The following is an 18205-nucleotide window of genomic DNA, read 5'->3' on the forward strand; positions in this document are numbered from 1 at the left end:
AACACTATCAACAAGGCAGGTCCTACAGGCCCTAGTTTCTACCTTCTTAACAACACTATCAACAAGGCAGGTCCTACATGCCCTAGTTTTGTCACACCTGGACTACTGTTCAGTCGTGTGGTCAGGTGCCACAAAAAGGGACTTGGGAAAATTGCAGTTGTCTCAGAACAGGACAGCACAGCTGGCAGTACAGAACAGTACGGCTGGCCCTTGGATGTACACAGAGAGCTAACATTAATGATATGCATGTCAATCTCTCCTGGCTCAAAGTGGAGGAGAGATTGACTTCATCACTACTTGTTTTTGTAAGAGGTTGACATGTTGAATGCATCGAGCTGTCTGTTTAAACTACTGGCACACAGCTCAGACACCCATGCATACCCCACAAGACATGTCACAAGAGGTCTCTTCACAGTCCCCAAGTCCAGAACAGACTATGGGAGGTGCACAGTACTACATAGAGCCATGACTACATGGAACTCTATTCCACAGTACTACATAGAGCCATGACTACATGGAACTCTATTCCATAGAGCCATGACTACATGGAACTCTATTCCACAGTACTACATAGAGCCATGACTACATGGAACTCTATTCCACAGTACTACATAGAGCCATGACTACATGGAACTCTATTCCACAGTACTACATAGAGCCATGACTACATAGAACTCTATTCCACAGTACTACATAGAGCCATGACTACATGGAACTCTATTCCACAGTACTACATAGAGCCATGACTACATGGAACTCTATTCCACAGTACTACATAGAGCCATGACTACATGGAAACTCTATTCCACATCAGGTAACTGATGGAGCAGGAGAATCAGATTTAAAAAAAAATAAAAAATACACCTTATGGAACAACGGGGACTGTGAAGAGACACAGGTACAAACACATGCATACGCATGCATTGTGATATTGTTGTAGCGTAGTGTTAATAAATATTTAGCATTGTAGATATGTAGTGACGTAATGATGTTATGTGTACTGTTTTTATCTCGTTTAAAGTGTTTAGACGCCAGGGGGAGTAGCTGAGGCCTTGGCGGCAGCTGATGGGAATCCCTTCATAAAACACCCTACAGCATGGCCTCTATTCAATCTGTCTAAAGGTCATTTCCCATCTGCAACGTTTACAGTAAATGCAGTATCCTCTAACGTGGGAACATTGCCTTGAAATTTAAATCACGCGGTAAAGCTGAATTTCCGCCATACGGATTGAATAGAGCCCTAAAGCACAGTTGTGATCTGACTGGACTAGCCCGGCGATATCGTCAGGACACCAGAAGAGGGCGTCTTTGAGGCCATGTTCCTACTTTCTGTCCTCTGCCTTTTTTCTAAACAAGCCTGCCCTGTTAGAAGAGAAAGGCAAGGATTTTCAACTTGATCATATGAATTTGAAAAGAACAATTGTTAAACATGAAACACTTTTATTCTCAAGTCATAAAAACATACAATCTCAAGTTGGAAATATATATTCACGTCCAAACAAATACAAGCCCTGGTGTAGAAGTGTGCAAAGTGTACTGGACTCCCTGGGATAGTTTTCATAGCTTTAAAGAGTGAACAGCTAGCTAGCTTTCCTTCATCATTTAGACATTAGCGATCAGTATTAATCTATCGGTCTGAGGAGCACTTTGTGAAAAGCAAGATGGAAGCTACAGGCTGATTCATCACGTTAATCCATCCTGAGCTCATCAATCATTTAGAACACTGAGAGAATGTCCCAGAGGTTAGGTTACCGAGCAACAAGCAAGATGGACGATACAGGCTGATACACTGAGAGAATGTGCCAGAGGTTAGGTTACCAAGCAACAAACAAGATGGACGATACAGGTTGATACACTGAGAGAATGTCCCAGAGGTTAGGTTACCGAGCAACAAACAAGATGGACGATACAGGCTGATACACTGAGAGAATGTCCCAGAGGTTAGGTTACCGAGCAACAAACAAGATGGACGATACAGGCTGATACACTGAGAGAATGTCCCAGAGGTTAGGTTACCGAGCAACAAACAAGATGGACGATACAGGCTGATACACTGAGAGAATGTCCCAGAGGTTAGGTTACCGAGCAACAAACAAGATGGACGATACAGGCTGATACACTGAGAGAATGTCCCAGAGGTTAGGTTACCAAGCAACAAACAAGATGGACGATACAGGTTGATACACTGAGAGTATGTCCCAGAGGTTAGGTTACCGAGCAACAAACAAGATGGACGATACAGGCTGATACACTGAGAGTATGTCCCAGAGGTTAGGTTACCGAGCAACAAACAAGATGGACGATACAGGCTGATACACTGAGAGAATGTCCCAGAGGTTAGGTTACCGAGCAACAAACAAGATGGACGATACAGGCTGATACACTGAGAGTATGTCCCAGAGGTTAGGTTACCGAGCAGCACACAAGATGGACGATACAGGCTGATACACTGAGAGAATGTCCCAGAGGTTAGGTTACCGAGCAGCACACAAGATGGACGATACAGGCTGATACACTGAGAGAATGTGCCAGAGGTTAGGTTACCGAGCAACAAACAAGATGGACGATACAGGCTGATACACTGAGAGAATGTCCCAGAGGTTAGGTTACCGAGCAGCACACAAGATGGACGATACAGGCTGATACACTGAGAGAATGTCCCAGAGGTTAGGTTACCGAGCAACAAACAAGATGGACGATACAGGCTGATACACTGAAAGAATGTCCCAGAGGTTAGGTTACCGAGCAACAAACAAGATGGACGATACAGGCTGATACACTGAGAGAATGTGCCAGAGGTTAGGTTACCGAGCAGCAAACAAGATGGACGATACAGGCTGATACTCTGAGAGAATGTCAAGAGGTTAGGTTACCGAGCAACAAACAAGATGGACGATACAGGCTGATACACTGAGAGAATGTCCCAGAGGTTAGGTTACCGAGCAACAAACAAGATGGACGATACAGGCTGATACACTGAGAGAATGTCCCAGAGGTTAGGTTACCGAGCAACAAACAAGATGGACGATACAGGCTGATACACTGAGAGAATGTCCCAGAGGTTAGGTTACCGAGCAGCACACAAGTTGGACGATACAGGCTGATACACTGAGAGAATGTCCCAGAGGTTAGGTTACCGAGCAACAAACAAGATGGACGATACAGGCTGATACACTGAGAGAATGTCCCAGAGGTTAGGTTACCGAGCAACAAACAAGATGGACGATACAGGCTGATACACTGAGAGAATGTGCCAGAGGTTAGGTTACCGAGCAGCAAACAAGATGGACGATACAGGCTGATACTCTGAGAGAGAATGTCAAGAGGTTAGGTTACCGAGCAACAAACAAGATGGACGATACAGGCTGATACACTGAGAGAATGTCCCAGAGGTTAGGTTACCGAGCAACAAACAAGATGGACGATACAGGCTGATACACTGAGAGAATGTCCCAGAGGTTAGGTTACCGAGCAACAAACAAGATGGACGATACAGGCTGATACACTGAGAGAATGTCCCAGAGGTTAGGTTACCGAGCAACAAACAAGTTGGACGATACAGGCTGATACACTGAGAGAATGTCCCAGAGGTTAGGTTACCGAGCAACAAACAAGATGGACGATACAGGCTGATACACTGAGAGAATGTCCCAGAGGTTAGGTTACCGAGCAACAAACAAGATGGACGATACAGGCTGATACACTGAGAGAATGTCCCAGAGGTTAGGTTACCGAGCAACAAACAAGATGGACAATACAGGCTGATGCACTGAGAGTATGTCCCAGAGGTTAGGTTACCGAGCAGCACACAAGATGGACGATACAGGCTGATACACTGAGAGAATGTCCCAGAGGTTAGGTTACCGAGCAACAAACAAGATGGACGATACAGGCTGATACACTGAGAGAATGTCCCAGAGGTTAGGTTACGGAGCAGCACACAAGATGGACGATACAGGCTGATACACTGAGAGAATGTCCCAGAGGTTAGGTTACCGAGCAACAAACAAGATGGACGATACAGGCTGATACACTGAGAGAATGTCCCAGAGGTTAGGTTACGGAGCAACAAACAAGATGGACGATACAGGCTGATACACAGAGAATGTGCCAGAGGTTAGGTTACCGAGCAGCAAACAAGATGGACGATAAAGGCTGATACTCTGAGAGAATGTCCCAGAGGTTAGGTTACCGAGCAACAAACAAGATGGACGATACAGGCTGATACACTGAGAGAATGTCCCAGAGGTTAGGTTACCGAGCAACAAACAAGATGGACGATACAGGCTGATACACTGAGAGAATGTCCCAGAGGTTAGGTTACAGAGCAACAAACAAGATGGACGATACAGGCTGATACACTGAGAGAATGTCCCAGAGGTTAGGTTACCGAGCAACAAACAAGATGGACGATACAGGCTGATACACTGAGAGAATGTCCCAGAGGTTAGGTTACGGAGCAGCACACAAGATGGACGATACAGGCTGATACACTGAGAGAATGTCCCAGAGGTTAGGTTACCGAGCAACAAACAAGATGGACGATACAGGCTGATACACTGAGAGAATGTCCCAGAGGTTAGGTTACCGAGCAACAAACAAGATGGACGATACAGGCTGATACACTGAGAGAATGTCCCAGAGGTTAGGTTACAGAGCAACAAACAAGATGGACGATACAGGCTGATACACTGAGAGAATGTCCCAGAGGTTAGGTTACCGAGCAACAAACAAGATGGACGATACAGGCTGATACACTGAGAGAATGTCCCAGAGGTTAGGTTACCGAGCAACAAACAAGATGGACGATACAGGCTGATACACTGAGAGAATGTCCCAGAGGTTAGGTTACCGAGCAACAAACAAGATGGACGATACAGGTTGATACACTGAGAGTACACTACCGAGCAGCAAACAAGATTCTGATTCTGGGTCCAGTTCACCTCAATATCGGCCCACCTGTTATTACAAGCAGACTGACATTGTTGCATTAACAACTATTTGTAAAATTATTTTTACCCGTTTGGAAAGAATATGTAGAAACTGAATGTAATGCTTGGACATTCATCGGACTGTTGCTTCTGTATTCCTTTTGTCTACATATAATAACTCAAAGTCCATTTTCCCATAAAATCTGATCTAGGATCTGTCCTCCCAACCCTAATCCCACCCCCACTGCACAAAAAAAATCCCTGAGACTGATCTCAGGACCAGTGCCGTATTCATATGCACCATGAGAGAGGACATGACTGAGAACCTCTCTGGGTGTTTCTAAATAGTCTAACTTGGCTTCCTCTCCGCGTCTCCTCTCCTTCTCTCCTCTCCTTGTCTCCTCTCCTTCATCTGCACTGATATACAAAACTGAATAGGTGAGAGAACATAAATATCCCATCCGCCGTAGTCTATATCCTATAATTCACCTATCCTGCGTTTTCAGAAAAATGAAGATGAAAGAGAGCAGACAAGGAGAGGAGAGAAGGAGAGGAGAGAAGGAGAGGACACGAGGAGCGGACACGAGGAGAGGACGCCACCTGAGAGTGTTTGACATGCCCCCCTCCCCCTCAAGCAGCTGTCTCCCACCGCTGGCTGAACAGCACCTCCACGACCTTAGGGTCAGCCAGGGTTGAAAGGTCACCTAGATCCTTCTCGTTCCGTGCGATCTGCCTCAGGACCCTCCTCATGATCTTACCTGATGTTGTTGGTTAAACATAAGTAAAAACATTAATAAAAATAAAAAAGTATTATAAAATGTCTGTAAAAGTCCAATCATCATGTGATGTAAACAGTGTACCTACCAGAACGTGTTTTAGGAAGTGCAGGAGCATTCTGGATGAAGTCTGGAGTGGCGATCGGACCAATCTTCTCTCTCACTGACAAGACATAAGAAAATTAAAAAAAAACGTTTTAATGTGAAATATTATACCATCAGGAAAGAAAACCCTCTGGTGGTCCGGAGAATGTATCTGATAGTAATAGACATGATCTCATAGCCAGATGCCGTAACCTTGCATTCCTTCTACAAGGACAAACCTGAAATGCAATGCAATAACAAACATACTGTAGATTTGACTTCAATTTCAGTCAATTTGATTCCTGTTTTTTTTTTTTTCTTCTAGTTTTTCCTTCGTCTGAAAACCCTACCTTGCCTCTTGAGTTCGTCCACCAGAGTGAGGTTGAACTCCCTGCAGTCCTTCAGAGTAACGAAACAGTAGAGACACTCCCCCTTGACCGTGTGGGGTCTGCTGACCACTGCAGCTTCGGCCACCGCTCCGTGCTCTGTTAGAGCGGACTCTATCTCCGCTGTACTCAACAGGTGACCTGGAGGAAGACGGCACACATGGGTTTTATTACTGACTATACAGAGTTATCACTAAATCACAATACAGGGTTATTATAACCCCTACAGAGAGAACAGCTTGGTTTATCACTAAATCAGAAACGGCCCAGAACAGAGTTCGCTGGAAATTCACTGATGAGGCCTTCTGCTCCACTAGTTAAAATCAATAGGTTAAGTAAGTCAATCACTCGTCAATTAATTAATAGATCAAATGTATTTATACAACACTTTTCACAGCGATATTTATCACAAAGCACTTTACAATAATCCAACCTACACCCCCCAAAAAGCCAGCAGCACCACAGTGGAAAAACTCTGGGGGAAAAAATGACCTGATACGTTGATCATGTCATCTATCCTGCCTGTGATCCAGTAGTAGCCATCTCTATCCCTCCTGCAGCCTGGGAAAGAATGACTGAATTAATGACTGAATGAATGGCTGAATGAATGAGCAATAATACTTAAGAGGCCATGTGTTATAATATGATATAACAGTGGTTGTAGAGAATAGGACATAACAGGACAGGATCTAACAGGACAGGATCTAACAGGACAGGATCTAACAGGACAGGATCTAACAGGATAGGACATAACAGGACATGATCTAACAGGACAGGATCTAACAGGACAGGATCTAACAGGATAGGACATAACAGGACATGATCTAATAGGACAGGATCTAACAGGACAGGACATAACAGGACAGGATCTAACAGGACAGGATCTAACAGCATCTAACAGGACAGGATCTAACAGGACAGGATCTAACAGTACAGGATCTAACAGTACAGGATCTAACAGGACAGGATCTAACAGTACAGGATCTAACAGGACAGGATCTAACAGGACAGGATCTAACAGTACAGGATCTAACAGTACAGGATCTAACAGGACAGGATCTAACAGGACAGGATCTAAAAGGATGGGATCTTTTTATGGGACATTTTATTTAACCTTTATTTAACTAGGCAAGTCAGTGAAGAACAAATTCTTATTTACAATGGTCGCTATCACAATGTAATTGTGGTTGTCTTTGAATATGATTGATCTAATGTAATCAAAAAATGAATGTAATCAATCACAGAATGTTGTAAAAAAAAAGGGTTGAATGTCTTACTGTCTCCGGTCACGTAAAAACCTGGGAATTTCTTGAAGTATGTGTTCTCAAAGCGTTCCTGGTTTCCATACACGGTGCGCATGATACCAGGCCAGGGCTGCCGGAACACCTGCAACCACACACTTCTAAACATTAGGCATCAGGCCAAATATATCCAAATCTGATTTTAGTAAACCACATTGTGGGCCACATCGATCATGACGGATTTGATGAATATCCACTTTATTAGCTCTCATTTGTTGAATGTGCACCAATTCGGCATCCTTCTATCCTCCACTGTCAGCGTACCATTGACCTCCGTACCGCATCTATTACAGACCATGGCTCTTAGTTTAGACATATTACGGTAATATTACTACCTGTACAAAATGAAATACCTGCAACAACATTACAGACCACGGCTCTTAGTTTAGACATATTACGGTAATATTACTACCTGTACAAAATGAAATACCTGCAACAACACTACAGACCACGGCTCTTAGTTTAGACATATTACGGTAATATTACTACCTATACAAAATGAAATACCTGCAACAACATTACAGACCACGGCTCTTAGTTTAGACATATTATGGTAATAATACTACCTGTACAAAATGAAATACCTGCAACAACATTACAGACCACGGCTCTTAGTTTAGACATATTACGGTAATATTACTACCTGTACAAAATGAAATACCTGCAACAACATTACAGACCACGGCTCTTAGTTTAGACATATTATGGTAATAATACTACCTGTACAAAATGAAATACCTGCAACAACATTACAGACCACGGCTCTTAGTTTAGACATATTATGGTAATACTACCTGTACAAAATTACTACCTGTACAAAATGAAATACCTGCAACAACATTACAGACCACGGCTCTTAGTTTAGACATATTATGGTAATAATACTACCTGTACAAAATGAAATACCTGCAACAACATTACAGACCACGGCTCTTAGTTTAGACATATTACGGTAATATTACTACCTGTACAAAATGAAATACCTGCAACAACATTACAGACCACGGCTCTTAGTTTAGACATATTACAGTAATATTACTACCTGTAGATAAGGAAACACATGACACCGATTGCTCTCAGTTTATAAATATTTCAGGAAAAACCTTATATGAAACACATGAATTAAAGACAGTGAGAGAGAATTAAAAAACCATCTCAATTGTATTAACCTTGTACTTGACTGGGTTGTATCATAGACTGTATGCTAATAAACTGACCAGATAGTATAGTGTTATAATACTGACCAGATAGTATAGTGTTATAATACTGACCAGATAGTATAGTGTTACTGACCAGATAGTATAGTGTTACTGACCAGATAGTATAGTGTTACTGACCAGATAGTATAGTGTTAGCTCTTGACCAGATAGTAATGTTACTGACCAGATAGTATAGTGTTATAATACTGACCAGATAGTATAGTGTTACTTAGTATTGACCAGATAGTATAGTGTTATTACTGACCAGATAGTATAGTGTTATAATACTGACCAGATAGTATAGTGTTACTGACCAGATAGTATAGTGTTATATTACTGACCAGATAGTATAGTGTTACTGACCAGAAATACCTGTTATACACTACAGACCACGGCTCTTAGTTTAGACATATTACTGACCAGATAGTATAGTGTTACTGACCAGATAGTATAGTGTTATATTACTGACCAGATAGTATAGTGTTATAATACTGACCAGATAGTATAGTGTTATAATACTGACCAGATAGTATAGTGTTATATTACTGACCAGATAGTATAGTGTTATAATACTGACCAGATATAGTGTTATATTACTGACCAGATAGTATAGTGTTATATTACTGACCAGATAGTGTAGTGTTATAATACTGACCAGATAGTATAGTGTTATATTACTGACCAGATAGTATAGTGTTATAATACTGACCAGATAGTATAGTGTTATATTACTGACCAGATAGTATAGTGTTATATTACTGACCAGATAGTATAGTGTTATAATACTGACCAGATAGTATAGTGTTATAATACTGACCAGATAGTATAGTGTTATAATACTGACCAGATAGTATAGTGTTATAATACTGACCAGATAGTATAGTGTTATAATACTGACCAGATAGTATAATGTTATATTACTGACCAGATAGTATAGTGTTACTGACCAGATAGTATAGTGTTACTGACCAGATAGTATAGTGTTACTGACCAGATAGTATAGTGTTATAATACTGACCAGATAGTATAGTGTTATAATACTGACCAGATAGTATAGTGTTATAATACTGACCAGATAGTATAGTGTTATATTACTGACCAGATAGTATAGTGTTACTGACCAGATAGTATAATGTTATATTACTGACCAGATAGTATAGTGTTACTGACCAGATAGTATAGTGTTACTGACCAGATAGTATAGTGTTACTGACCAGATAGTATAGTGTTATAATACTGACCAGATAGTATAGTGTTATAATACTGACCAGATAGTGTAGTGTTACTGACCAGATAGTATAGTGTTATAATACTGACCAGATAGTATAGTGTTACTGACCAGATAGTATAGTGTTATAATACTGACCAGATAGTGTAGTGTTACTGACCAGATAGTATAGTGTTACTGACCAGATAGTATAGTGTTATATTACTGACCAGATAGTATAGTGTTACTGACCAGATAGTATAGTGTTATAATACTGACCAGATAGTATAGTGTTACTGACCAGATAGTATAATGTTATATTACTGACCAGATAGTATAGTGTTATATTACTGACCAGATAGTATAGTGTTATAATACTGACCAGATAGTGTAGTGTTATATTACTGACCAGATAGTATAGTGTTATAATACTGACCAGATAGTATAGTGTTATATTACTGACCAGATAGTATAGTGTTACTGACCAGATAGTATAGTGTTACTGACCAGATAGTATAGTGTTATAATACTGACCAGATAGTATAGTGTTACTGATCAGATAGTATAGTGTTATAATACTGACCAGATAGTATAGTGTTATATTACTGACCAGATAGTATAGTGTTATATTACTGACCAGATAGTATAGTGTTATAATACTGACCAGATAGTATAGTGTTACTGACCAGATAGTATAGTGTTATATTACTGACCAGATAGTATAGTGTTAAATACTGACCAGATAGTATAGTGTTATAATACTGACCAGATAGTATAGTGTTACTGACCAGATAGTATAGTGTTACTGACCAGATAGTATAGTGTTACTGACCAGATAGTATAGTGTTACTGACCAGATAGTATAGTGTTACTGACCAGATAGTATAGTGTTATATTACTGACCAGATAGTATAGTGTTATAATACTGACCAGATAGTATAGTGTTATAATACTGACCAGATAGTATAGTGTTACTGACCAGATAGTATAGTGTTATAATACTGACCAGATAGTGTAGTGTTACTGACCAGATAGTATAGTGTTATATTACTGACCAGATAGTATAGTGTTATAATACTGACCAGATAGTATAGTGTTATAATACTGACCAGATAGTATAGTGTTACTGACCAGATAGTATAGTGTTATATTACTGACCAGATAGTATAGTGTTACTGACCAGATAGTATAGTGTTACTGACCAGATAGTATAGTGTTACTGACCAGATAGTATAGTGTTATATTACTGACCAGATAGTATAGTGTTATATAGTGTTATAATACTGACCAGATAGTATAGTGTTACTGACCAGATAGTATAGTGTTATATTACTGACCAGATAGTATAGTGTTATATTACTGACCAGATAGTATAGTGTTACTGACCAGATAGTATAGTGTTATAATACTGACCAGATAGTATAGTGTTACTGACCAGATAGTATAGTGTTATATTACTGACCAGATAGTATAGTGTTACTGACCAGATAGTATAGTGTTATAATACTGACCAGATAGTATAGTGTTACTGACCAGATAGTATAATGTTATATTACTGACCAGATAGTATAGTGTTATATTACTGACCAGATAGTATAGTGTTATAATACTGACCAGATAGTATAGTGTTATATTACTGACCAGATAGTATAGTGTTATATTACTGACCAGATAGTGTAGTGTTATAATACTGACCAGATAGTATAGTGTTATATTACTGACCAGATAGTATAGTGTTATAATACTGACCAGATAGTATAGTGTTATATTACTGACCAGATAGTATAGTGTTATATTACTGACCAGATAGTATAGTGTTATAATACTGACCAGATAGTATAGTGTTATAATACTGACCAGATAGTATAGTGTTATAATACTGACCAGATAGTATAGTGTTATAATACTAACCAGATAGTATAGTGTTATAATACTGACCAGATAGTATAATGTTATATTACTGACCAGATAGTATAGTGTTACTGACCAGATAGTATAGTGTTACTGACCAGATAGTATAGTGTTACTGACCAGATAGTATAGTGTTATAATACTGACCAGATAGTATAGTGTTATAATACTGACCAGATAGTATAGTGTTATAATACTGACCAGATAGTATAGTGTTATATTACTGACCAGATAGTATAGTGTTACTGACCAGATAGTATAGTGTTATATTACTGACCAGATAGTATAGTGTTTACTGACCAGATAGTATAGTGTTACTGACCAGATAGTATAGTGTTACTGACCAGATAGTATAGTGTTATAATACTGACCAGATAGTATAGTGTTATAATACTGACCAGATAGTATAGTGTTATAATACTGACCAGATAGTATAGTGTTATAATACTGACCAGATAGTATAGTGTTATTACTGACCAGATAGTATAGTGTTATTACTGACCAGATAGTATAGTGTTACTGACCAGATAGTATAGTGTTACTGACCAGATAGTATAGTGTTACTGACCAGATAGTATAGTGTTACTGACCAGATAGTATAGTGTTATAATACTGACCAGATAGTATAGTGTTACTGACCAGATAGTATAGTGTTATAATACTGACCAGATAGTGTAGTGTTACTGACCAGATAGTATAGTGTTACTGACCAGATAGTATAGTGTTATAATACTGACCAGATAGTATAGTGTTACTGACCAGATAGTATAGTGTTACTGACCAGATAGTATAGTGTTATAATACTGACCAGATAGTATAGTGTTACTGACCAGATAGTATAGTGTTACTGACCAGATAGTATAGTGTTATAATACTGACCAGATAGTATAGTGTTACTGACCAGATAGTATAGTGTTATATTACTGACCAGATAGTATAGTGTTACTGACCAGATAGTATAGTGTTATATTACTGACCAGATAGTATAGTGTTACTGACCAGATAGTATAGTGTTATATTACTGACCAGATAGTATAGTGTTATATTACTGACCAGATAGTATAGTGTTATAATACTGACCAGATAGTATAGTGTTATAATACTGACCAGATAGTATAGTGTTATATTACTGACCAGATAGTATAGTGTTATAATACTGACCAGATAGTATAGTGTTACTGACCAGATAGTATAGTGTTACTGACCAGATAGTATAGTGTTATAATACTGACCAGATAGTATAGTGTTACTGATCAGATAGTATAGTGTTATAATACTGACCAGATAGTATAGTGTTATATTACTGACCAGATAGTATAGTGTTATATTACTGACCAGATAGTATAGTGTTATAATACTGACCAGATAGTATAGTGTTACTGACCAGATAGTATAGTGTTATATTACTGACCAGATAGTATAGTGTTACTGACCAGATAGTATAGTGTTACTGACCAGATAGTATAGTGTTACTGACCAGACAGTATAGTGTTACTGACCAGACAGTATAGTGTTACTGACCAGATAGTATAGTGTTACTGACCAGATAGTATAGTGTTACTGACCAGATAGTATAGTGTTATATTACTGACCAGATAGTATAGTGTTATAATACTGACCAGATAGTATAGTGTTATAATACTGACCAGATAGTATAGTGTTACTGACCAGATAGTATAGTGTTACTGACCAGACAGTATAGTGTTATAATACTGACCAGATAGTATAGTGTTACTGACCGGATAGTATAGTGTTACTGACCAGATAGTATAGTGTTACTGGCCAGATAGTATAGTGTTATATTACTGACCAGATAGTATAGTGTTATAATACTGACCAGATAGTATAGTGTTATAATACTGACCAGATAGTATAGTGTTACTGACCAGATAGTATAGTGTTACTGACCAGACAGTATAGTGTTATAATACTGAACAGATAGTATAGTGTTATATTACTGACCAGATAGTATAGTGTTACTGACCAGATAGTATAGTGTTATATTACTGACCAGATAGTATAGTGTTATAATACTGACCAGATAGTATAGTGTTATAATACTGACCAGATAGTATAGTGTTATATTACTGACCAGATAGTATAGTGTTATATTACTGACCAGATAGTATAGTGTTATAATACTGACCAGATAGTATAGTGTTACTGACCAGATAGTATAGTGTTACTGACCAGATAGTATAGTGTTACTGACCAGATAGTATAGTGTTACTGACCAGATAGTATAGTGTTATAATACTGACCAGATAGTATAGTGTTATATTACTGACCAGATAGTATAGTGTTATAATACTGACCAGATAGTATAGTGTTACTGACCAGATAGTATAGTGTTACTGACCAGATAGTATAGTGTTACTGACCAGATAGTATAGTGTTATATTACTGACCAGATAGTATAGTGTTATAATACTGACCAGATAGTATAGTGTTACTGACCAGATAGTATAGTGTTATATTACTGACCAGATAGTATAGTGTTACTGACCAGATAGTATAGTGTTACTGACCAGATAGTATAGTGTTATATTACTGACCAGATAGTATAGTGTTATAATACTGACCAGATAGTATAGTGTTATAATACTGACCAGATAGTATAGTGTTATAATACTGACCAGATAGTATAGTGTTATAATACTGACCAGATAGTATAGTGTTATAATACTGACCAGATAGTATAGTGTTATATTACTGACCAGATAGTATAGTGTTACTGACCAGATAGTATAGTGTTACTGACCAGATAGTATAGTGTTACTGACCAGATAGTATAGTGTTATAATACTGACCAGATAGTATAGTGTTATAATACTGACCAGATAGTATAGTGTTATATTACTGACCAGATAGTATAGTGTTACTGACCAGATAGTATAGTGTTACTGACCAGATAGTATAGTGTTATAATACTGACCAGATAGTATAGTGTTATATTACTGACCAGATAGTATAGTGTTATATTACTGACCAGATAGTATAGTGTTATATTACTGACCAGATAGTATAGTGTTATAATACTGACCAGATAGTATAGTGTTACTGACCAGATAGTATAGTGTTATAATACTGACCAGATAGTATAGTGTTACTGACCAGATAGTATAGTGTTACTGACCAGATAGTATAGTGTTACTGACCAGATAGTATAGTGTTACTGACCAGACAGTATAGTGTTACTGACCAGATAGTATAGTGTTACTGACCAGATAGTATAGTGTTACTGACCAGATAGTATAGTGTTATATTACTGACCAGATAGTATAGTGTTATAATACTGACCAGATAGTATAGTGTTATAATACTGACCAGATAGTATAGTGTTACTGACCAGATAGTATAGTGTTATAATACTGACCAGATAGTGTAGTGTTACTGACCAGATAGTATAGTGTTATATTACTGACCAGATAGTATAGTGTTATAATACTGACCAGATAGTATAGTGTTATAATACTGACCAGATAGTATAGTGTTACTGACCAGATAGTATAGTGTTACTGACCAGATAGTATATACTGACCAGATAGTATAGTGTTACTGACCAGATAGTATAGTGTTATATTACTGACCAGATAGTATAGTGTTATAATACTGAACAGATAGTATAGTGTTATATTACTGACCAGATAGTATAGTGTTACTGACCAGATAGTATAGTGTTATATTACTGACCAGATAGTATAGTGTTATAATACTGACCAGATAGTATAGTGTTATAATACTGACCAGATAGTATAGTGTTATATTACTGACCAGATAGTATAGTGTTATATTACTGACCAGATAGTATAGTGTTATAATACTGACCAGATAGTATAGTGTTATATTACTGACCAGATAGTATAGTGTTACTGACCAGATAGTATAGTGTTACTGACCAGATAGTATAGTGTTACTGACCAGATAGTATAGTGTTACTGACCAGATAGTATAGTGTTATAATACTGACCAGATAGTATAGTGTTACTGACCAGATAGTATCGTGTTATATTACTGACCAGATAGTATAGTGTTACTGACCAGATAGTATAGTGTTATAATACTGACCAGATAGTATAGTGTTATATTACTGACCAGATAGTATAGTGTTATATTACTGACCAGATAGTATAGTGTTATATTACTGACCAGATAGTATAGTGTTATATTACATACCAGATAGTATAGTGTTATAATACTGACCAGATAGTATAGTGTTATAATACTGACCAGATAGTATAGTGTTATAATACTGACCAGATAGTATAGTGTTACTGACCAGATAGTATAGTGTTATATTACTGACCAGATAGTATAGTGTTACTGACCAGACAGTATAGTGTTACTGACCAGATAGTATAGTGTTACTGACCAGATAGTATAGTGTTACTGACCAGATAGTATAGTGTTACTGACCAGATAGTATAGTGTTACTGACCAGATAGTATAGTGTTTATAATACTGACCAGATAGTATAGTGTTATAATACTGACCAGATAGTATAGTGTTATACTGACCAGATAGTATAGTGTACTGACCAGATAGTATAGTGTTACTGACCAGATAGTATAGTGTTATATTACTGACCAGATAGTATAGTGTTATAATACTGACCAGATAGTATAGTGTTATAATACTGACCAGAGATAGTTATAGTGTTACTGACCAGACAGTATAGTGTTACTGACCAGACAGTATAGTGTTACTGACCAGATAGTATAGTGTTACTGACCAGATAGTATAGTGTTACTGACCAGATAGTATAGTGTTATATTACTGACCAGATAGTATAGTGTTATAATACTGACCAGATAGTATAGTGTTATAATACTGACCAGATAGTATAGTGTTATATTACTGACCAGATAGTATAGTGTTATAATACTGACCAGATAGTATAGTGTTATATTACTGACCAGATAGTATAGTGTTATATTACTGACCAGATAGTGTAGTGTTATAATACTGACCAGATAGTATAGTGTTATATTACTGACCAGATAGTATAGTGTTATAATACTGACCAGATAGTATAGTGTTATATTACTGACCAGATAGTATAGTGTTACTGACCAGATAGTATTACTGACCAGATAGTATAGTGTTACTGACCAGATAGTATAGTGTTACTGACCAGATAGTATAGTGTTACTGACCAGATAGTATAGTATTACTGACCAGATAGTATAGTGTTATTACTGACCAGATAGTATAGTGTTATATTACTGACCAGATAGTATAGTGTTATAATACTGACCAGATAGTATAGTGTTATAATACTGACCAGATAGTATAGTGTTATATTACTGACCAGATAGTATAGTGTTACTGACCAGATAGTATAGTGTTACTGACCAGATAGTATAGTGTTACTGACCAGATAGTATAGTGTTACTGACCAGATAGTATAGTGTTATAATACTGACCAGATAGTATAGTGTTACTGACCAGATAGTATAGTGTTACTGACCAGATAGTATAGTGTTACTGACCAGATAGTATAGTGTTACTGACCAGATAGTATAGTGTTACTGACCAGATAGTATAGTGTTACTGACCAGATAGTATAGTGTTATATTACTGACCAGATAGTATAGTGTTATATTACTGACCAGATAGTATAGTGTTACTGACCAGATATTATAGTGTTACTGACCAGATAGTATAGTGTTATATTACTGACCAGATAGTATAGTGTTATAATACTGACCAGATAGTATAGTGTTATAATACTGACCAGATAGTATAGTGTTATAATACTGACCAGATAGTATAGTGTTATATTACTGACCAGATAGTATAGTGTTATATTACTGACCAGATAGTATAGTATTTACAGATAGTATAGTGACTGACCAGATAGTATAGTGTTGTTACTGACCAGATAGTATAGTGTTATAATACTGACCAGATAGTATAGTGTTACTGATCAGATAGTATAGTGTTATAATACTGACCAGATAGTATAGTGTTATATTACTGACCAGATAGTATAGTGTTATATTACTGACCAGATAGTATAGTGTTATAATACTGACCAGATAGTATAGTGTTACTGACCAGATAGTATAGTGTTATATTACTGACCAGATAGTATAGTGTTACTGACCAGATAGTATAGTGTTATATTACTGACCAGATAGTATAGTGTTACTGACCAGACAGTATAGTGTTACTGACCAGATAGTATAGTGTTACTGACCAGATAGTATAGTGTTACTGACCAGATATAGTGTTACTGACCAGATAGTATAGTGTTATATTACTGACCAGATAGTATAGTGTTATAATACTGACCAGATAGTATAGTGTTATAATACTGACCAGATAGTATAGTGTTACTGACCAGATAGTATAGTGTTACTGACCAGACAGTATAGTGTTATAATACTGACCAGATAGTATAGTGT

At 37.5% G+C, this 18205-nt stretch overlaps 1 protein-coding gene across 1 annotated transcript in view; it reads right to left on the reverse strand.

The window, feature by feature from the left end:
* Positions 1 to 1423: 1423 nt before the first annotated feature.
* LOC112238361 (acetyl-coenzyme A synthetase, cytoplasmic) overlaps positions 1424 to 18205 on the reverse strand; it is an 84392-nt gene continuing 67610 nt past the window's right edge. Inside the window, 5 exon segments of the mRNA XM_042307804.1 lie at positions 1424 to 5689; positions 5796 to 5870; positions 6142 to 6318; positions 6670 to 6738; positions 7455 to 7563. Of these exon segments, the coding sequence (XP_042163738.1) occupies positions 5562 to 5689; positions 5796 to 5870; positions 6142 to 6318; positions 6670 to 6738; positions 7455 to 7563 (558 nt within the window). The 3' untranslated portion in view covers positions 1424 to 5561.

The sequence above is a fragment of the Oncorhynchus tshawytscha genome, linkage group LG28 (assembly GCF_018296145.1).
Source record: "Oncorhynchus tshawytscha isolate Ot180627B linkage group LG28, Otsh_v2.0, whole genome shotgun sequence".
Taxonomy (NCBI): Eukaryota; Metazoa; Chordata; class Actinopteri; order Salmoniformes; family Salmonidae; genus Oncorhynchus; species Oncorhynchus tshawytscha.